Source organism: Trichosurus vulpecula, chromosome 3 (assembly GCF_011100635.1).
Source record: "Trichosurus vulpecula isolate mTriVul1 chromosome 3, mTriVul1.pri, whole genome shotgun sequence".
Taxonomy (NCBI): domain Eukaryota; kingdom Metazoa; phylum Chordata; class Mammalia; order Diprotodontia; family Phalangeridae; genus Trichosurus; species Trichosurus vulpecula.
In genome coordinates, this window is record NC_050575.1 from 285690105 (window position 1) to 285712840 (window position 22736).

The 22736-nt window shown below is 38.9% G+C and overlaps 1 protein-coding gene across 3 annotated transcripts in view; it reads right to left on the reverse strand.

Annotated features, from left to right (window-relative positions):
- The window catches only part of ABHD12 (abhydrolase domain containing 12, lysophospholipase), a 147365-nt gene that overhangs the window by 79919 nt on the left and 44710 nt on the right, over positions 1-22736 (reverse strand). For all 3 annotated transcript variants that reach the window (XM_036750214.1, XM_036750215.1, XM_036750213.1), the window contains one exon: positions 2766-2890. In XM_036750214.1, the coding sequence (XP_036606109.1) occupies positions 2766-2890 (125 nt within the window). The remainder of the gene's footprint in view (positions 1-2765; positions 2891-22736) is intronic.

Consider the following 22736-nt stretch of genomic DNA (forward strand, 5'->3'; position numbering starts at 1 on the left):
GTTGAACATAATGCCCTGGCTTGCCTAAGTGAAGTCTAAAGGTTTTGGAGTTAGAGGAAAAATGAGACTGTCGTTCCACCCCATGACCTAAATAAAGGAGCAGAAAGTAGGCAGGTTTCTTTATTATTTTTAATGAATTGGCTTTTTAATAACCCACATATGTTAAGCCATGGTTTAATTTTTTTGTGGCAAAATCAGCTGTGTAACCTTACAGGTGAGGTCACTGGACACTAGATTTAGAGTTAGAAGAGACTTCAAAAGTCATTTAGTTCAATTCTCCCATTTCATAACTAAGAAACCAAGGCTCAAAGAAGTGACATGAATTATCCAAAGTCACACTGGTTTTAAGTGAAAGAAAATTTGAACCCATGTCCTCTGACTTCAAATTCAGCTATTTCACCACTTAAGATCTTCTAGAGATCAATGACTGTTAACTTTGGAAGAGAAGACATCATGGAATTTATACATAGCATTCCTTAACTGTTATCATTGCATTCTTTAAACAAAAACTTCGTTTTACTCTCATATTTTAATGGTTTCTTCTGTTTAAATGCTTTTCTAAGTCTCATAAACTGCTGAAGACTAAGACATGACAGCCTGCTTAAAGTCCAACAGTTTATAATTCCATTTATGAGAAAAATTAAGAGTATTTGAAAGTCAACTCAATTGAAATATGAAATTATCTGAATAAATTGGATCTTAAATTTAATTATGCTAAGTATGAGAATTTTATGATCATGAAGTGTATATTTTTACTTTGCTAAATCTACTCAAAGACTGTGGGGCTATATAAGCAGGATTTTAAAAACTATGTATTTCAGCTAGCTCCAAAATGTCCCTTTGCTTTTCCTAAAATCAAAATCAAAAATTACTTTCACAAGAAGAAATGTATTGTGTGGTGTACTGGCCAGAGTGCTGAAATTAGATTCATCTATCCCAACACACACGCACCCAAACACACATGCACACACACATGCATACGAATGCACGCACATGCACACGCACACACACACTCTCTCTCTCTCTCTCTCTCTCTCTGGAACCTTGGTCAAATCAGTCAACCCCTACAAGCCTCAGGTCACTCTCAAAAATCCATCTACTAAGTTACTGACTAGAGAGAGTGGCTACATCTGTGAAATCATAAATCCTTCACCTCTTAAATTAACAGAAAGCACATTCCCCTTGTGGCTTCAAGATGTCCAGAAATTTTACATTTCTACAGGCCCAAAGTGCCCCTACTCCGTATATTCTAAGGAACTGCAGATCCTTGAATTCCTAAGATTATCTCAGGTAAGGCAAATAAATCCACCCACCTGTCCTCTCTCTCAGCCTGACTCACACCCTCCTTTCTCCATGCTCAGTTTTTAATTCCTCACACCAGGATTCATAAGTTACGTCTCCACTCCTATAACACTGCCTATCCACTCTACCTCTTCAATTATCATCATCCTAGCTGTTATTTCTACTTGGGACAATTTCATCTCTGTTTTCAGCTTCGTGATGTCCTAAGCCTCCACATTTCTTCAAAGTGTCACACATGCACAAAACCTAGAATATTAACTCTTTCTTTTCATTCATGCACAGTATCATAATGAGAAGATGGAAAGAAGATAGTTATAGAGGCTAAGCTGTTTTTGAGTCTTATCTGCATTTCAATTAGTCCCTTGTTTTTAAGGCCTTCCATGGTTGGTAGCATTTCACAGTACCTTAGTCCTGGTCACATCTATCCTTTCACTAGATACTGCTATTCATAAACATTCTGCATAGTGCTCATGCTGCCTAGAAGTCACTCTATCTATATTGTATTTCATACTCTTGAATTTAAATTTTTATAATATTCTAAAACTGAATTAATAAGCTCACCACAATTAAAAGGCAAACATTTATCTCTCAAAAAAATTTCAAAGGATTTTACAGGCTTAAAAAAAAGATAAATATTCAAAATTTTTCATGTCAAAGAAATTGTTATCTCACTGTTTCCAAAATAAAATTCTTTAGGCAGCTTGGTGGTGCAGTGGATAGAGTGCCAAGCCTGGAGTCACGAAGACCTGAGTTCAAGTCCGGCCTTACACGCTTACTAGTTACCTGACCCTAGGCAAGTCACTTAATCCTTTTTGCCTCAGTTTCCTTATTTGTAAAATGAGCTAGAGGAGGAAATGGCAAACCACTCCAACATCTTTGCCAAGAAAACTGCAAATAAGGTCACGAAGAGTCAGATGTGATTGAGTAACAACAGTTCCTTAAGTTAAAATTTTCATGGAAAAAGATAATTAATGTTAAACCATATTTTAAATGTGTACCCATGCATGAAATTTCTATCAATATTTCCAGCTAAATGCATAGCAAAATGCTATCAAAGTAAAAACGGCTATTATCTGACTCATTCATGGATATGAATGTCCAAAATGGAAAGCAAAATTCAATGGCAGATTTTTTTTTAAATGACCACTTTCCCTCCCATCCTCCACCCAAAAGCTATTTAACAAGACAAAAGAGGCAGCTTGACATGTTGGATATAGTGCTGGTCTTGAAGTCTGGAAGGCCTGGACTCAGACTCCAGTTGTAGGGCCTTGGGCTTCTCCACTTAATCGGAGCATCAACCTCGTCATCAGGAAGATGAGAACAACTGTAGTGCTTACCTCAGGGTTTTTTGTGAAGCTCAAAATAAAGAATGAGTCCTTTGTAACCTTTTGATGCCATGTAAATGCCAATTATAATTAAAACTAAAAACATTCTAATAAACAGATTTGAAAGTTATCACTTACCAAAATTTAAGAAAATCAGCTTAGCCTGTATCCCAGGACAGAGTTTTACAAGGAATGGAATGGCAACGTACAAGGCCAATGACCAAAGAAGTATCTTCCGCAAGCGAAACCACAATCCCTTTCTTCTGGAAAAGAAAAGTAATTAAAATGATCAGACTGAAGCAAGTGCCATTTAATAGCTACAGTAATAGGTGATGGTGACTATCTTCAAATCTAAGCATGTCTTTCCCCCAACATGAATCACGCAAGGAAAGACTTCTTTTGGACTACTTTCCATAGGCTTATTTTAACCAATTTTTCCATTGAAGTTTTAGAATAGCAGTCAATGGTTTACAATGACCGATAATCAAAGAACTACAGTGACCTCTCACTTAACAGTGCTACTGAGTAAAAAGTTATTAATTTAGCCATTAGTTTTGACTTCAGAGAACAGTAATTTTAAACTTTTTTTAACTTTCAAACTCTTTAAATTACTTGTCTGGCTTATTTGGCCGAGAAGAAAGCCAAAGAAGCTCCTCATTAGCATTTGTGAGCAGTTCCTCATTAGCATATGAAAAAATACCCCAAGCAATAGTAAGACTTGTTAAAAACCCTCTGGATTGGGTACAAGTGGGTGAGGGGAAGCAAAAAATTCTACAAGAACCAACTCAAATTTTCCAATTACAGACTGAGACCCAACCTGGTCACATCTTGTCTAGATCAATCAATAAACATTAATTAAGCACCTACTAAGTGCCAGGCATGGTGTTAAGTGCTGGTCATAGCAAACCAGAGCCAGTTATCTACACAGTGGCTTCATATACCACTGGTAAAGGTAGCTTCTTTAACCAACCCTTCTGACGTCCCTATAGACGCTTTTTAATTGCCATCCTTCCATCCATAGCAAAACCATGATACTAGAAAGTGTCCTATGAATATATATTCAAATCCATAAGTAATCAAGCATACCTTTTGCAGAGTAAAAGTCCCCTACACATATGTATTAGTATCTTTCAAATTTAACATACAAATTCAACTAAAAGTTGTATTGAGTTCATAGTGCCATTTTATCATGATCCTATTGGTATCTGCTGAGAAATACAAAACTGCCATCATGTAGAGGGGCTGATTTTTTTTCTAAAGATTTAAAATGGGACCCAAATCTTGAAAAGATTGGGAACAGGCTAATCTTCTTCAAACTATTTTCACCATTTCACTGCCCTGCTCCATAATCTGTGGCTTTCTCCACATGTAACTTCAGTTCCATTAATAACTGCATTTCTTGTTACTTCCTTCTCCATTTGTTTTGTTGGCTCTAGGTCTTATTGATATGCTGTGTATTCTTGGGAAGCTTATTTATTCTCACCTTTCTGCCTATTATCTCCACCTGGAATGCTCTCTCCCTTTTCTTATCATCAGGATTCACCATTGTGATGTGAACCATTAAGTCTAAAGCACTCTAGAGCCATGCAGTCATAGCATCTCAGTAAGAGTGGTTATCTTCGAGGTAGGTAAACACATGATTAGACTTAAAGAAAAATGATACCCAGGTCAAGTCACCTGCCAAGGCAGTTAACAGAGACAGAAAGAGAAAACCAATTCTACTGGGGCCCCAGTGTCCAAAGGGAGTCATGTAGGGAGTGTGGTGGGGAAGTGGCCAATGGGGTGGCTATCCGTGAGACCAAGAAAGAAAAGGCTAGACCTGAAGCCAAAGCTGCCAAATGACCTGGAAAGGGGTACACAGGATCCCAGACAGCTGAAGAGATGGATCATCTCACTACAATGAAGCTGACTTAAATATTCTTTGTATAAATGGAATTTCCCCAGTAATAATCTTCATGTAACTTTCCCATGATATGCCACCCCTCCACCATGGACCTTTTGTCTTTGTGACTCTGGATGGTGAAAGAAATGGAAGAGTTAGTCCTACCCCAAACCCATCTTCTGCCTGACATTTAAAAGGCTTGGGATGCCATGGCTGAATGAAAGAGGAGGAACAAGAACAAAAATTACGGGAAGGAGGATAGACTGGATCCCAGAGATCCTCCTATTTGAATTAGAAGTATGGACTCCATGGGGTAACAGGGTGCTCTGGGGCCTGTGGCATCATTGGCATATTTTTAAGACCCAGGTTAAAATGTGGAAAGGTTGAGGTAAAGCCCAGTAGAAGCAGAGGGTGACTAGATGAAGGAGAAAGGGGGAGAATACCCCTCCCTTGGGAGTTTCTGTTAGGGAGGGGGAATAAGAGAACCTTTGGGAACAGCACCAGAGTAAACAAAGAGGCCTAATGAGAAATGGTTTACTGGGGAGAGTGGTAAATGGTGATCAACCTTTAAGAAGATAAAGGAGTTCACACACAAATTTATCCTTTTGGTTTTAGCTCCTCTTTTTAGGCTTTAAAAAAGTTTGTCAGCATTAGCTCTTCTGTGGCTACTCATCCACTGTGCCCCCCCCCCCACATAACATATATATTTAAACACACACATAGTATATGTATATGCATACATATATCAGTACATGTATATGTATACACATAATATGTTTACTGTTTCTCTACAAGTGTTTTTATATTATCAAGTGATGCAAGAGCTGTCATGCTATGTATTAAAAGGAGGAATATATGTGATGCTTTCTGCTTAGGAGACTAGATAAGTCACATGAATCAACCAAAAGACAACAAGGAGATCATTCTTAAGGACTGATATAGAGTGATGTGAAATGGACTGAGGCAACCAGAATTGTCCCCTAGTGGACAGTCAGTTGGAACGGTGAACTGATGCCAGTTAGACCAGAGACCAAGGAGTAGGCAGAGCTAAAGATTTGTCCCCTTTAGATCGGGAAGCCGTGTGACCTATGATATGGGCTGAAGAGATGGAAGGTGAGCAGTGCACTCTCGTTATGAATTTGAAGGCATAGATACTTTTGCTGGAAGGTCTGATATCTGACACATATATACAAAGAGTGTTAAGCTGTGCAGTCAAGGGTAGTCCAACATTTTGACATTTATGAATAGGGAAGCTTCAGCTCAAAGTGGCATTGAAACAAGACCCATTCCAGCCTGATAAACTGAAATGGATCTCCACGGTATTAGTGGACTGTAAAAATCATGGGTATGCAAACCCTAGAGTTTCTTCGCAAATACATGAACAAAGATCTAATCCCTTTTCCATGTGGCAGTTCTTTGGATATTTGAAAAGACCTACTATGTCCCATCCTGATCAACTCTTCTCCAAACTAAACATACCCAATTCCTTCAACCAGTTTTCATGTGATAAGGACTCCAGGCTCTTCACCATCCTGGCTGCCCTCTCTATCTCATCACAAAAACATAGTGCCCCCAACTCAACACAGTAGTCTAGACACAGGATGATCAGGGCAGAGTATACCAAGGCCATCTTTTTTTTAAACATTAAAACATTTTTTTTCTTAGTTCTACATTCTCTCCTTCCCTCCAGTCCCTTCCCCACCCACTGAAAAGGCAAACACCAGCCAAGAGTATGGAACCTGCTGCCTTGAGACCACATGTGGCTTTCTAGGCCCCTGAGTGTGGCCTTTTGACTAAGTCCAAGTTTTACAGAACAAATCTTTTAATTAAGGAGATTTGCTCTGTGAAGTTTGGATTCAGTCAAAGAGCTGCACTTGAGGACCTAGAGGGCCATATGTGGCCTTGAGGCCAAAGGTTCACCACCTCTGCACTAGACTATACCAGGGCCATGTCATTCCATGTCTTGTACACTATGCTTTTATTTTTGCAGCTTTAGATCATACTATCTTTTCTGGCAGCCAGGAGAAACTGCTATAATTAAGCTTTTGGTCCAATAAAACCCCAGAGGTTTTTCATATAAATAATAATCTAGCAATGCCTGTCCCATTTTATACTTGGGTTTAAGGGAAAAAAAAACTTCACAAGTATAGAACTTTAAATTATCTCTATTAAATTTCATCTTACTAGCTTCTAGTCAACATTCCAAAGCCTTTCAAGACATTCATCCAAAAGTCACTGATATCATTAGTCAGTCAATAAACATTTACATGGTGCTAACTATGTAGCTGGCACTATGCTAAGTTCTGCATATACAAAAAAGGGTAAAAGTCCATGCTCTCAAGGAACTCACAGTCTAATGCGGGAAGCAACATGTCAACCACTACATACAACTGAACTATATACAGGATAAATATACATATTGAAAATAATAAATTTCAGGACAGATCTCTGATCACTCTACTAGAGCTATTGACATCAAGTCATTAATGAGAATTCTTTGGCTCTGGTCGTTCAGCTAGTTCTAAATTAATGAAACCATACTATCACCTGGCCAAGGTTTAGATAGAGGGATAATCTCACTCCTGAGCTATTGTGCTATCTAAGTCCAGAGGTATCAGCAAAAAAACAAAAATACTTTTCCCCCAAAGAGGTCACTGAAGAACCTTAGATCTTCCAGTTATTGCCCTTTGAAAGTCACCAAAAGTAAAGGATTCTGGCTTGACTCCTCAAGAAGTAGTAGGAAAATGGCTTAGCCACTGGTGGTCAGAACTTGAGCTCCCGTGTTCTGTGTGAAATAGGAATAAAAATTTTTTTAAGTTCTTATGAAACTTTACAGATGCTGAATACCTAAACACTATGATGGGTACTATAGCGGGCCACCAAGAGAAATATAAGTCATTGTAACCAGAGTTGCGACCTGAATCATATTTGATTTTTTTCCTTCATTAACTCCCAAATCCTATCAATTCTTTTTTTGAAATGTCTTGACATTAGCTGCTTTCTTTCAGTCTCTACTGCCACTACCTCAATTCAAGCTACATTATCATACCCAGACTTCTACAGTAAGATCAGAGATCTAGGGAAGGGCCCTTGGAGGTCATCTAGTTCAACACCCTTGCTTTGTATATAAGAGAACTGAAGCCCAAGAAGACTCAATTTCCAAAGATGATAATAATAGCTAAGAATTATGATGTAATAATAATAACAGCTATTATGATTGTTACCCATTATTATTACTCAAGATCACATAGATGGTAGGTGCAATTACCTTCCTGACTCTAGTCTTTTCCTTTTCCTGAGAGAACGTAAGCTCAAGGCCAAGGAATATCTCAACTTTTGTTTTAGTTGAGGTTACCTTTATCCGTGCTTGGTACATGTCAGTCTTGCCCTGTGATTGCAATTGAATAAGGAATCCCCAGAGAGGAAGCCTCATCTACCAATACAGACAGGCTACTGCTTTTAAAACAAATAATCTTACAAGAGTTTCCTGGCACCTGACACATAGCACACACTTAATAAATACCTGTTGGTTAATTCCAATCAATTCTTGAACACCAACATCAGAGATCTTTTAAAGTACTATTCTATTCAGATCACTCTGTGGATGAAAAACATCCAATGGCTCCCTGTGAGATGCAGGATCAAGTCCAAATACCTTTGCCTGGCATTCAAGATCCTCCATAATCTGTCCCCAACAAACCACTCTCAGATCCTAGCCCACTGACTGGGTTAATTAAGCCCGTATAATAATACTTATGGTAAGCCTTTAATAAATAAATGCTTGTTGAATTAAACCCAATTGCTCAAAAGGACTGGGAATGTTTTGCCAGAAGAGAAGAAAAAGAAGACATGATAGTCATTTTCAAACATTTGAAGGCTTGTTAAATGGAGGAAAAACTAAACATTTGGCCCCAGAGTGCAGAAGGTGAAAGGAAGTAGCTTCTGAGATGACACAAAGAAAAACTTCTTAAATAACAATTAGTACTTTACAAAAGCTGAATGGGTTCCCTTGGGAGACAACAAGGTCCTTCTCCTTCGATGCTTTTTAAGCTAAGATTGCATGGCCACTTATTGGTTATGTTGTAGGAGGGACTCTTATTCAGGTATGGGTTGGACTAGACTGCCATTGGGGCAGTTAGATGGCACGATGGATAGAGTGATGGCCTGGAGTGAAGAAGACTCATCATCTTGAGTTCAAATTTGGCTTCAGACACTTACTAACTGTGTGACCCTGGGCAAGTCATCTAATCCTGTTTACTTCAGTTTCCTCATCTGTAAAACCAGCTGGTGACAGAAATGGCAAACCAGTATCTTTGCCAAGAAAACCCTGAATAGGGTCACAGAGTCAGACACAACTGAAAATGACTGAATAGACTGCCATTAAGTTGCCTTGCAACTCTGAAATCCTACAAGTCTTTTCTAACTACTCACCTTTGAGTCCTCCCACTACAACCATAATGGTCTATGAACATAGACTAAACAAATTTCAGAACTGAAAGGGACCTCAACAGCAATCTAGTTAGTCCATCCCATATGCAAAAGAAAAAATACCCTCTACAACCCAGCAAGCAATCAAGCAGCTTTTTGCTGCAAGGCCTCCATTGACAAGGGATTTCACTACCTTCTGAGGCAATTCATTCCACTTTGGATAGCTCTAATCTGTTAGAGTGCTTTTCCTGACCTCCACCCAGTGTTCCTAGTTCTGTCCCCTGGGTTTAGACGACAAGCTTGATCCTTTTTCCACACTGAAGATTCCCCTTCCAAATGCTTGTAGTTAGCTACAGTGTCTCCTTGAATCTTCTCCAGTCTAAAACATATATATCCAGTTCCTTCAAGCCATCTTCCTACAGAATGAACTATGAACTTCAGCATCCTGACATCATCATCTGCTTTTCCCACACCATTCTCCCATTTGCAACGTCCTCCTTCTTCTTCTCTGTGACTCCAAATACTATCCATGCTTTAAGACTCAGCTCAAATGCTTCCTCCATGAAATCTCTTCCTTCTCTGAACTCTTTTAGCATCTTCTGTCTGTAACATTCCTGGTTATATTTCTTGTGTGGTCCTATTTTCTGTACTGTTGTCTAACTTTTCACATTTTCATGTCTTACCTCCCAAATTAGACCATAATAAGTTCCCAGTAGAGAAGGTATATATATCCAGCTGTCTCCGTAACCTTCCACAATGCTTAGCATACAGTGCATATACAGTTAAGACCTACTGACTGACTGAAGAAAAGAATATGGCCCCTGTTCTCAACGATCTTAAATCTTGCCAGGCAGGCAAGACTAACAATCTCAGATGCATTACCAAGACCAAAACTGATCCCTGGAATCAATGAAACAAATTTCTCTTCTATGAGTACACAGGGAAGAACTATACAAGTGGAATATTGGATTGGCTGTCAGGTGCTAGTTGTTTTGTTGGTCTATTTAACCATTTTTCTTTGTTACAAGGAAGGAGGGTGGCAGGAGGAAAAGATACAGTATATTGGGAAATGACTGTAAGAAACTAAAGGCATCAATTAATGCAGCTAGATGTCACAGTGGATAGAGTGTCAGGCCTGGAAGTAAGAAGACCTGAGTTTAAATCTGCCTTCAGATACTCACTAGCTACATAACCATGGGCAAGTAACTTAAGCCTGTTTGCCTCAGTTTCCTCATCTGTAAAATGAGCTAGAGAAGGAAATGGCAAACCACTCCAGTATCTTTGCCAAGAAAACCCCAAATGGGGTCACAAAGAGGTGAACATGACTGAAACAACTGGACAACAACAACAAAGCACCTATAATGTGCCTAGCATTGTGCTAAGCTCTGGAGATACAAAAAGAAGCAAAAGACAGTCCCTGCACTCAAGGAATTCACAAGCTAAAAGAGGAGACAATATGCAAACCAATATATAGAAAGCAAGATATATACAGGATTAATAGAGGCACTAGAGTTAAGAGGAGTTGGGAAAGGATTCCTATAGAGAGTGGCATCTTAGTTGGGATTTCAAAGAAGCCATGGAGGTAGGTCAGTTAGTGGAGATGAAGGGGAAGAGTCTTCTAGGCATGGGTGACAGCCTTAGAAAAGCCTAGAGTCAAGAGACAGAAGGTCTTATTTGTGGAACAGCAAGGAAGCCATTGTGTCATTGGATCAAAGAGTATGTGGTAGAGAGAAAGGTACAAGAAGACTGTACTAGGTTATGAAGGGCTTTGAACATCTAACAAAGAATTTTTTATTTGATCTTGCAGATGACAGAAAACCACTGGAGTTTACTGAATTAGGCAGGTGAATAGGAGTGGGGGGCTTACAAGGTCAGACCTGTGCTTTCAGAAAATCACTTTGGAACAAAGAATGGACTGGAAAGGGTTTAGGGGGAAAGAGAATAAATCCTGTTTTGGACATGTTGAGTTTTAGATATCTATATCTATCTCTCCCTATACATATATATATGAGTTATAAATGATCTAATTCATATGTCAAAAGGAGGAGGAAGATGGCAAAAGGATTATTTTAATTCCATTAAAAGGCCATTTACATAGATGAATAAAATGGCCAATATTATCTCTGACCTTTTTTTCTACCACATTAGGTATGTAATTAAGAACTCATTTTCCAACTGTTATGTGTGTTTGTATTTCACTTGCCAGTTCTTCTCCTAGCCTAGGGCTGGTTAAAAGAAACTCAAGCTTTTATTACTAGAATGATCAAGAAGCTGATGATTAAAAGGCTCTTAATATGGTATAACTACATAGTTCTCTCTGAAACCAGAGCTACCTTCCATCAGTCAAAGAAATTCACTAGTCTGTTACTGTGCAGAAATAAATCTGAGGCTAAAGGGACTGACAGCCAATGCTGCAGATTTCACATAAATCCTGTTTTAGCACCTTGCCTAAACCACTCTAATCAATTAGAAGCCAATGATCTAGGATGTGTGGATGATAAAATAACCTATTAAAAAACTAAAATCCTTCACTAAACTAAAATGATATCACTGGAGATGTTGGAAGAGAATTTTTTTTTTCCATCTTTAAAAAAAAGGGGTTTGTTGTTTTGCTTTAAATGGCGGATCATTCTACAAACACTACTACTTACAGCCATTCTCTGAGACCTTTTTGGTCACCTCTACCAACAGAAATCATGTTAAAAGTGCCTTCTAAAACAAGCTCAAAAAGGGACTGGCACCAAGTCTGAACAATTTTTGGTCTGAACAAAGGTCAAAAAAAGAACTTGAAAACAGAGGTCTACAAACTTGGCAAGATGGTAGATAATGTGAAGAATGAATAATATTAACATATGGCCCAAAGTATTTGGTTTCAAACAAGTTAAACCTCTCAACACCTTTTTGTACTTTGTAGGTATGTCCTAAAAATATGTTCTAAATGGATGCTCCAGATTAAAAAAAAAACAATTATCCCAAATAAGAATTGTGCAATTCATCTTGCCTCATTAATAACATCCTGTATGTATCCTGCGTCCTTCCATACCTTCCTCCCCAACCTTAATTTAAACACTGATTTTTTACTATTGTATTTAAAAATACAGTTTCTTGTGGTGGAGGCAATGACATAATCTAAATTTAACATCAAATTCATGCCTAAGTTTGTGGTATATTGCATCTAATTGTCAGACAATCAATGTAGTGGTTAGTGTTGCTGGACTGTATTTTTTCTCTTTCCCTTTTGATATTTATTACAAGGGAAGACTTCTCTAGGTAAAGGAGGGATATATTCAGAAAAAAATATGAAAAAATAAATGAAATATGAAAAATAAGAAAAAATTTTCAGAAAAAAAACTAAAGACATCAAGAAAAGTGAAATAAAATTAGAAAAGAAATGTAAGAAACAAGCTGTGTGCCAAAAGCAAATTAGTAGGCTCAAGAAGCATTATACTCTCTCTCACTTGGATAAAGTTTATCTGTTCCAAAGAAAGGCATATGTTCCCTGGCCTTAGAAGGATAGGGTACAGTTAATAAAAAATGTCACCATTATTTTATGCTTTCTAATACATATTCTTATCCTACCTAAGATCCATTAGTTAGAAATTCTATTGACAGGGCTGAGGGATAAGGGTCAGAATCAGGGATGATTCCAGACCCTGCTTCCTACAGGAATACAACCTTGAAACAAATTCCACTATTAATAACATTAAAATCACTATTAAACATGGTCTTTTCATCCCAGTTTCTGAATTAAATCAATTAAATGAAACAGAGTGGGGAAAGGCAGGGGAGAGACAGAATGGAGCCCATCTGTAATAGCCAAATTAAGTATACTACTCTATCCAAGTTTCAAAGCAATCTCAGCAAAACTTGTGTGGGCTTGGGCAAGTCAGTTCACGCCTCTGAGACTTTCATCATTTGTAAACTGAAAGAGCTTGTCTAGGTGATCTATAAGATTCCTTCCAATCCTGAATCCTATGAAACCTACAAAAGCATGTAGGAGTTTCAGTTATATAAACCAAACAAACAAGATTTGGAAAGCTGGAAATCCCATTTCTTTAAAAACAAAAAACCCCAAAGAATACAGAGCTTAATGTGACCTTCCATTCTTACCTCCACATCCAGCTCCCCCTTGGTGGGACACGCAAACAGGACCTGCAGACCTTCATACTGCTGATAAAGAGGCATGTGCCTGCACATGCTCCGAGGCAACCACACCATATACAAAAGGGGCAGGGATAGAAGTTCCACCAAAACATTCTAAAGGAAAGGGGAGGAGCTCCTCTTGCAGCCAATCAGAGCTAGCTGGCGAGAAGCACCTTCAGGATGAATGAAAGGGGAACTAACAAGCCTCCAGACCAGAAATGACTTTGCTTTAGGAGGCAAGTAATTCAAATTTGGCTAGAGGTTTTCACTTTGAAATTCAGATGTATTGCTGAAGAATTCCAGAAACTTCCTGGAATTTTTATTCCAAATTCTTGAGAACAAGAAATCAGTTTGAGACTTCTTTGCTTCTGTTAGCAAAAGATGGCAGCAGACTACAGATTTTACAGATGAAAAAACTGAATTAAAGAGAGATTAAAATGCCAGCATCTACACCTTCTAGTTTCCAGATTTAAGATCTTTCTATTAAATCATTAACCCTAATATGGTTAGTGGTACAAGATGCCAAAGTAGTATAATGGGGTTTGAAGCAAGAGCATAGATTTAGAGGTCGAAGGGAGCTCGAGACCACTTAGTACAATCTCCTCATTTTACAGGGAAGAAAACAGTCCTAGAGAGGTTAAATAACCTGTCCAAGGTCACACATGGACTAGTCCAGGATGTGAACCTGACATCCTGACTCCAAATTCAGAAATCATTCCCCCCCATACCACTCTGTCTTCCTAAAATTAGTAAACTCAGGTAAAACCAACAAAATTTCTGTAAGGCAAACAGAATTTTGACGTGTCTGAGGATTTTTGAAAAATTATTTTTAAGCCATGACCATTTATTTGTCTGATTTGTTTAATCCTTATTTGTCTGATAAGCATTAAATTCCTAATATTTGCCAGGCACTATGATGGGCTGTGGGCATACAAAGACCAAAACAAAAATAAACCTTGTTTTCAAGGAGTTTACATTCTAGAGAGGAGGCTAAGGTCATTGATTACATAGTAAGGCAATAAGGGACATTTGAAATCATCTCCAAACTTTTTAGTTTCCTTAGTTGCAAAATGAGGGAGCTGGACTAGATAACCTATCCTTTTTCTCATTTATAAGAATGTATATTCTCATTTATAAGAACTGGAAAAACCAGGCATCATATTCACAAAATTAAAGTTAGAAGGGACCTCTCAGCAATCACCTAGTCCAACCTATATTTGATAGGAATCCTTACTATTAAAATAATCAACAAGGGGGTCACTCATCCTCTGCGTAGGGACCTCCAAAGAGGAACACAACTCCTCCCCATACACAAACACCTCTTAAGACAGCCCATTCCACTTTTGAGCAGCTGATTTTTAGGAGTTTTCCCCAACATCGAGCCCCTAATCTCTCCGCAACTTCTCCCCATTGCTCCTGGTCCTGACTTCTGAGGACAGATAGGACAAATCTGATTCCTCCTCCACGTAAGAAGCCCTTCACATACTTGAATATAACTATCATGCTCCCCCCCACCCTTTCCCCTCCACCTCTAGCCTTCTCTTCTCCAAGCTCCTTCAATTAATGCTCAAAAGAAAGGACTCAAGCCTCTTCGTTATCCTGACTGCCTTCCTCGAGTTCTCTCCAGTTTATTATGTAGGTCGTTCTTAAATAGTGACATCTAGAACTGGAGGCAAGGTCTGAAAGGCATGAATCTATCAGTCAATAAATTGCTGTCACTGTTGCTGTTCAGCTGTCTCTGGCTCTCCATGACCCCATTTGGGGTTTTCTTGGCAAAGATTATGGAGTGGTTTGCCATCTCCTTCTCCAGCTCATTTTATAGACAAGGAACTGATTCAAACAGGGGTAAGTGACTTGCATAGGGTCACACAGCTAGTATCTAAGGCTGGATTTGAACTCAGATCTTCCTGACTCCAGACCCAGAGCTCCATCTACTGTGCCACCTAGCTGCTCAGGCATTTAGTAAGTGTGCCAAATGCTGAGGATACAATGAAAGGAAAAAAAAGACTCTACTCCAACTTGAATCAAAAATCCTACATGAAGGACAGAGCACTGGACTTGTCAAATGATTCCTTAGATTATTCAGAAATGTGTGACCCTGGGCAAGTCATCTAACCTCTTCTGGCCTCAGCTTCCTCATCTGTAAGAGTTGTTGTGAGGATCAAATGTGATTATGCACATAAAACTTCACTAACCTTAAAGCAGCTATTAGTATTGCTGCTACCCTGAAAAGGAACATGAACACTTAAATAGACTTAAATATCATTCGTTTCTTTAAATCACAACAATCTAGAACTAGACAGGGACCTGGTCCAACATCCTCTTACTTTACAGATGAGGAAACTGAGGCCCAGAGATGGAGAGAAGGAACTGGATTTGTTAAGCACATACTATGTGCTAGGCTTTGCAAAGCCTGAGCACTTTAAAAATATCATCTCATTTGATCTTCACAACAATTCTGAGAAGCAGGCGCTATAATTATCTCCATTTTACAGGTGAGGAAACGGTGGCAGGTAGGTTGTCACTGTCATTTTCAGTCATGTCTGACTCTTTATGACCTCATTTGAGGTATTCTTGGCAAAGATATTGGAGTGGTTTGTTCATTTTACAGATGAAGAAACTGAGGCAGAGGTTAAGTGACTTGTCCAGGGTCACACAGCTAGTACCTGAGGCTGAACTCAGGCCTTCTTTCAAGATTTCCTACCCTCACCCTCAATCCCCACTGCTAGCAGTGTCTTCCCTCTGATATTACATTTCATTTATACATTCACATACCTCAAATGTGCAATTTTTTGCATGCTCCCCCATCAGAATAGTAGGGACCGTGTTTTTGTCTTTCTTTGTACCCCCACACTTAGCACAGTGCCTGGCACACAGTAAGCTTGTAATAAATACCTGTTGAATGACCAAAGAGCTGATGTTGAAACCGGTATTGAAACCAGGAGGATCTGGGTTCAAGTACTGCCTCTCTACATCATAGCTATACAACCATGGGCAAGTTATTTAACCTCTCAGCATCCCCAAGCAAGTCTCGAAGACTTTAAGTCACAAAGGAATTGCATATCTGCCTTGTTGAAGAAGTTTTTATACTGGGGGCTCCTCTGTGTTGTTAAGGTCATCACCTCCCCCCACCATAAAAAAATTAGTCATTTGCTTTCTAAAGAAACATGCAACATCTGAATAGCAATGCCTTCCATTCACCTGTACACACACACAGACGTCGTGTTTATGGTAACAAAAATACTATGGAAATGATAGAATTTTCTTATGACAGAGGCCAAAATTTTTGGAACAAGGCCAAATTAAATAAAGCCATACTAGCTTGGTACCTCCAGCATTTTATAATTTTCCTATTGAGGTAGTCAAAGCAATGATATCCATCTGTGTAGATACAGAGCCTTGGAAAGAAAAAAAGGCAGAGTGTTTTTAAAGTTAAATGAAATATGAATGAGGCTTGGGGGGAGGGGTATTGTTCATTTCCAGGTGGGAGGTTTTTAATTGGTCAAAATCTTTCTATTGAAACATGATGGAGACTAGTCATACACTGGTGCTATTTTTTTCAAAAGGCCCAAGTTCCCACATTTCCCTTCAAAATTAATACAGTAATTCCTTTTTTATGCCACAGTTATATATTTAAGATGCTGTGCTTCTGATGTTATAATTATACTGAGTTATGAGGAACTGCAAGTTAGTTAGTCATTTTCCACTACTAATATTATTACAAAGATTTTTTACTCTACAGGCTTTGGAAATACTTGATTTGGAATGTGAACACTGGGAGATATTTCCTTATAGTTGTGTGGAATGAGTGAAGACCTCTCGTAAAAGGGAACAAATGAGAAAAAATAGAAATAAGTAGGATAGTGAGTCCCATTTTTCTACTTAGATATTTTCCTTTCTGTAAAGCCATTTCTCTACTTAGATGTTTTCCCCTCCATAGGCCAAGCTAGTGACTGTGAGGCCCCGAGGTTAAGAATAGGACACAGGATGCTCACCTCCTGTGCACTGATCCCAGGATAAGGGATCCCCGGCTTGGCAGAAGAATGGATGAAAAGCTGGAAAGCCAGCTGCAATGCAGACGTGCAAGACCAGTTAGGTATAAGAATGATGGGAGACAAGGTGTAAGGGTGCTGGGGATATCCGTCACAGATGTAAGGGTGATGGGAGACATCCTTTGCAGAAGCAAGAGTGGTGGGAAAGGCTAGTCTGCCACAGGTGTGAAGATGAGGTAACCAACAACTGCCTTCTGCCTGTCACAGATAGCCAAACCATTTGTTCATTGTCATTGTCATTAAGATAGATTTATCACTTCAGATTGATGGGAGGATGGGATAAGAATTGTAGGAAGGTTATGTCTGTCACCTGCTTGTCAAAAAATAACCATACTATTTGTTCTTTGCCATTATCGCGTCCAGATTGTACCCTCAAAGCTTACGTCTTTAAGCTGACAGGAAGGAGGTTGGGAGGGGGAATTGCAGTTAGGGACCTATATGAACACCCCAATTCTCTGTATCCAGTGCGCTCTGACACTGAGAGGTGCCTGGAGTTGCCCTTTCCTGCGGGATCGTAATAAATTTTCCTTTCTACTTTCACCTTGAGATGCCTCTGTTTTTAATTCTTGGATTCGTAAATCCATGCCACACATAGTCTCTCAAATCTCAAAAAGAGGCTAATTTTCTTATTAAATGTTCATATTAAATTTGTTAAAATCTAAAGTACATGAGCATTTGGTAGAGTTCTATGGTATTATTTTGCTGGTTTACACTATAAAGGGAAAGAAAATCTTTGGACAGAGGAATTCCGAAAACATTAAAAAAAACAAAAACCTTGTTATTCCAACAAATAAAATATGTATTGCATTTATATTCTGAGGAGTCCCCATCTCTCCCTCCCTCCCTCTGAGCAGTAAGATCAAGGTCGTAATATGAAACACCCTGATTAACAGATTAAAAAGGAGGCCTTATCTAAGGTAACACAAGACAAAGTCAAGAACAAAGGAAGTTCAGAAGATAATTAAGTGGCTTCAAGTATGTAAGTCCAGTGATAAAATTTTAGTCAGCCCAAGGCTTACTAGGATGAAAAAATAAAAGGTGTACCTCATCCTGCACTTGCCATAAAATTCCAAATAGTCTTTACTCCAGCCTTTCAAAGCAAACAAAAGCAACTTCAACTCATTGGCTGACCAACAGTGAATGAATAGTTCTCTTATCCGCAGCCAAAATGGTTTCTGGGGACAAGAAGTAGCCACAAATTCCAGGTTGGATAACTGTAGTAGTTTCTCCCACCCCCTGCTCTGTCTGGAAGAAGCCGATTCATGTTACTCAATGAATACTTTATACCTGCAAACTATCTATTCAGTATAGCCAAGGATATATGGTTATGTTAAATTTAGCTATACGTTTATCTACTTATTACCCAATACTAATATTCACTTAAGCATTTTCAGGTCACAACTTTTAACCAAAAGTACTTGAAAAATATTAAGAGCATAGAAATCCACTTATACCATACAGTATGAAGAGTATATGTCAGTAGTTTGAAGTGTATAGTAAATGGTTAACAAGAGCTATTCCCCAATACATACAAGAGCTATTCCCTAATACATAAGTGGCCAAAGGATATGCTCGGCTTTTGAAAGATTTGCAAACTACAAATGATCACATCAAAATATGCTTCCAAATCACTAATCAAAAGAGGAATCCAAATCGAAATAATTCAGGTTTCTATTACCTTACTCCAAGCAAATTGGCAAATCCAAAAAAAAAAAAAAAAAGATGGGAATAGTCAATGTTGGAGAGGCCATAGGAACAGAGGCATTACAGATGTATGGTTAGTTGAATTGTGAAATGGCCCTACTAATCTATATTTCAATTTGGAATTCCACAAGAAAAGTGAATAATAAATTGTCCATATCCTTTGGTCCAACAATCTCCCTACTGGGAATGTGCCCAGAGGATGTCAGAGACAGGAACAAAGGTATATATCATATCAAAAAATATCATAAAAGAAAAAATTTTGGTAGCAAAAAACTGGAAACAAAGCTGATGTGCAACTAGCCATTAAGCATTTATTAAGTACTATGTTGCTTTCTGCCTCCAGAGAAAGAACTGATATTTATTTGAATACAGACTGATGCATACTATTTTTCACTTTTCCTTTCTTTCTTTTTTTTGAGTCTTCTTGTATCAAGTAATATAGAAATGTTTTACATGATTGCACATGTATAATCTATATCAGATTGCTTACCATCTCGGGGAGGGAGGGACAGAATTTGGAACTTGAAGTTTTTTTAAAAAGTTAAAAATTGATCTTGGGGGCGGAGCCAAGATGGCAGCTGGAAAGCAGGGACTTGCATGAGCTCCCCACCTCGTCCCTACAAAAACCTATAAAAAATGGCTCTGAACAAATTCTAGAACTGCAGAACCCACATAATAGCAGAGGGAAGCAGGGATCCAGCCCACGACAGCCTGGATGGTCGCTGGATGAGGTCTATCGCACAAGGAGAGAAGGGGAACGGAGCTCAGCATGGGCGGCAGCAGAACCAACCAGACAGGGAGCCGGGCAGAACAGGCCCTAGAGCCCTGAATCAGTGAGCTGTGGCAGTTACCAGACTTCTCAACCCACAAACACCAAAGACAACAAGAAGGTTAGTGGGAAAAGCTGTGGGGGACAGAGTTCACAGTTTGGCCACTGCCCCAGGGGCAGCAGGGGTGGTATAGCTACAGAACTACAGCTGAAGTTACTTCCGGCCCCAGGCCCACCTGGTGGGAGGAATTAAGTGGCAGATCAGAGCAGGAGGGCAGAGCCTGCTGAAGATTTGCGTCAGGGGCGGGTTGGTGGTTCTTGAGGAAGGAAGAGTGCTGGTGTGGCAGAGCTGGCTGTATAGAAACAGCTCTGAAATCAGCAGTGCATCCCCTCAAGCTTGGAACAAAGTACTCTTTGCTCTACAAGCAGTCATACCCCGACGAAAAACTCAAGGGTCAAGTAAGTTGGCTGGGAACATGGCCAGGCAGCAAAAACGTACTCAGATTCAGTCTCAGACTTTGGAATCTTTCTTTGGTGACAAAGAAGACCAAAACACACAGCCTGAAGAAGTCAACAAAGTCAAAGAGCCTACATCAAAAGCCTCCAAGAAAAACATGAACTGGTCTCAGGCCATGGAAGAGCTCAAAAAGGAGTTGGAAAAGCAAGTTAGAGAAGTAGAGGAAACATTGGGACGAGAGATGAGAATGATGCAAGAAAACCATGAAAAACAAGTCAATGACTTGCTAAAGGAGACCCAAAAAATACTGAAAAACATATTGAAGAAAACAACACTTTAAAAAATAGACTAACTCAAATGGCAAAAGAGCTCCAAAAAGCCAACAAGGAGAAGAATGCCTTGAAAGGCAGAATCAGCCAAATGGAAAAGGAGGTCCAAAAGACCACTGAAGAAAATACTACCTTAAAAATGAGACTGGAGCAAGTAGAAGCTAGTGACTTTATGAGAAATCAAGATATTATAAAACAGAACCAAAGGAATGAAAAAATGGAAGACAATGTAAAATATCTCATTGGAAAAACCACTGACCTGGAAAATAGATCCAGGAGAGATAATTTAAAAATTATTGGACTACCTGAAAGCCATGATCAAAAAAAGAGCCTAGATATCATCTTTCAAGAAATTATCAAGGAGAACTGCCCTGATATTCTACAGCCAGAGGGTAAAATAGAAATTGAAAGAATCCACCCATAGCCTCCTCAAGAAGATCCCAAAAAGAAATCTCCTAGGAATATTGTTGCCAAATTCCAGAGCTCCCAGGTCAAGGAGAAAATACTGCAAGCAGCCAGAAAGAAACAATTTGAGTATTGTGGAAAAACAATTAGGATAACACAGGATCTAGCAGCTTCCACATTAAGGGACTGAATGGCTTGGAATACGATATTCCGGAGGTCAATGGAGCCAGGATTAAAACCAAGAATCACCTACCCAGCAAAACTGAGTATCATGCTCCAAGGCATTAATATAAGGATCAAACAGAATCCCAACTCAGGTCCTAAGAAATAGATTTCCTAATGTCACATAACCAGTAAATGTTGGCAGAAGCTAGACTCAAACCTAGCTCCCCCCATCCAAATCTAGTACTCTTTCTCCCGTACCACTTTTCCTCAGTAGGATGGATTTTATTCTTTTCCAAAAGGCCTTTTCTTTGAAGAAGTCTCACTCAAGGTCACTGAAGATCAGGTTACTCATTTGTTTAACCTGAGATGTAAGCAGTTCTAATCTCATTCTTACTCAAAACTACCAGAGTCTCAAGGTCTATCAGCTATAAGAGGCATTGTGAGGCTTATTGGGGAGTCAATGCCAACACCAACAACATGTCCCTGAAGTACTAAAGATTTACAAAGTGTTCTCACAACAGTGCTGTAAGACAGGCAGTACAAATGTCAAGACCCACATTTTAAAGATGAGGAAACTAGTAACAGAGTAAAGTAACAGAGCTAAAATACAAAATTGCTTTCTACCTCCAAAATCAACATTTACTTCAATATTACAGTTCCTCATCTATAAAATGAGGTGGGGAAGAAAATGGCCAACCACTCCAGTAACAACATTACAGATTCCCCATATTAGAAAGAAGGTCTTGAAATGCATGCTATGGTAGCAAAAGCTGAAATAATTGCTATTTAAAAAAAGGTAGTAGCTAGCATTCATATAACACTTTAAGGTTTGCAAAGTTCTTTACATATGTTTACTCATTTGATCCTCTTAACAACCTTGTGAAGTAGGTGTTATTATTATCCCCATTTTACAGATAGGAAAACTGAATCACAGAATGATTAAGTGACTTGTCCAGGGTCACAGAGATAGTAGGTATGTGAGGCAGGATTGGAATTCAGGTCTTCTTGACTCCAAATCCTACACTCTTATCCACTGGACCACCATGCTTGCCCAAGATGGACAGACAAACAAAGAATCCTGAAGGATTCTTTTATTCCATTCTGAAGGGCCAGTGGCCAACTGAGAGGCACGCTTTCCCTTGGGAACTCCCTGTAATTCTCAGACTTAGTAATATAAGAACCTGAGCTATTAGAATCTAGAAAATATAAAGTTATACCAAACCTTAAACAGAATCCAATGTTAACCCATGCTGTGCTTGCTGCATGAAATGGCACGGGACCACAACACAAACTAACAAAACATCTTCATCCTTGTGCATATCTCTGCAAGAGAAATATTTTCAATCAACCAACAGTTATTAAGTACTTCCAAGTACCAGGTCCTGGGCTAGGCACACTGAAAATACAAAAACAAAGATGGAGTTTATCATCTATCGCAGTTATGCACTGCTAAAGAAACCACTTCAATTAATGTTTGGGAGAAGTTTTAGGGGCTTTTTCTTAATGGTACCAGAATTTTGGTTCTAGTTCACAATTTCTTCCCCTTACTGAAGAATAACAATAGCTATCTCCCTTATGACACTTTGAGGTGCTATAACGATTACTACAGACAGCTGCTTACTCACTATTGATTATGTTAAAATATGACTAGGTTTCCCGGTGTAGTTTGTACAGTCTACAACTAGGGGGACCAAGGAATATTCCAAGAGTTAACAGGGAATATTGTACTGTCCTGTTGCACTTGACTCCTAGTTCCTAGAGTCAATGTGTTTTCG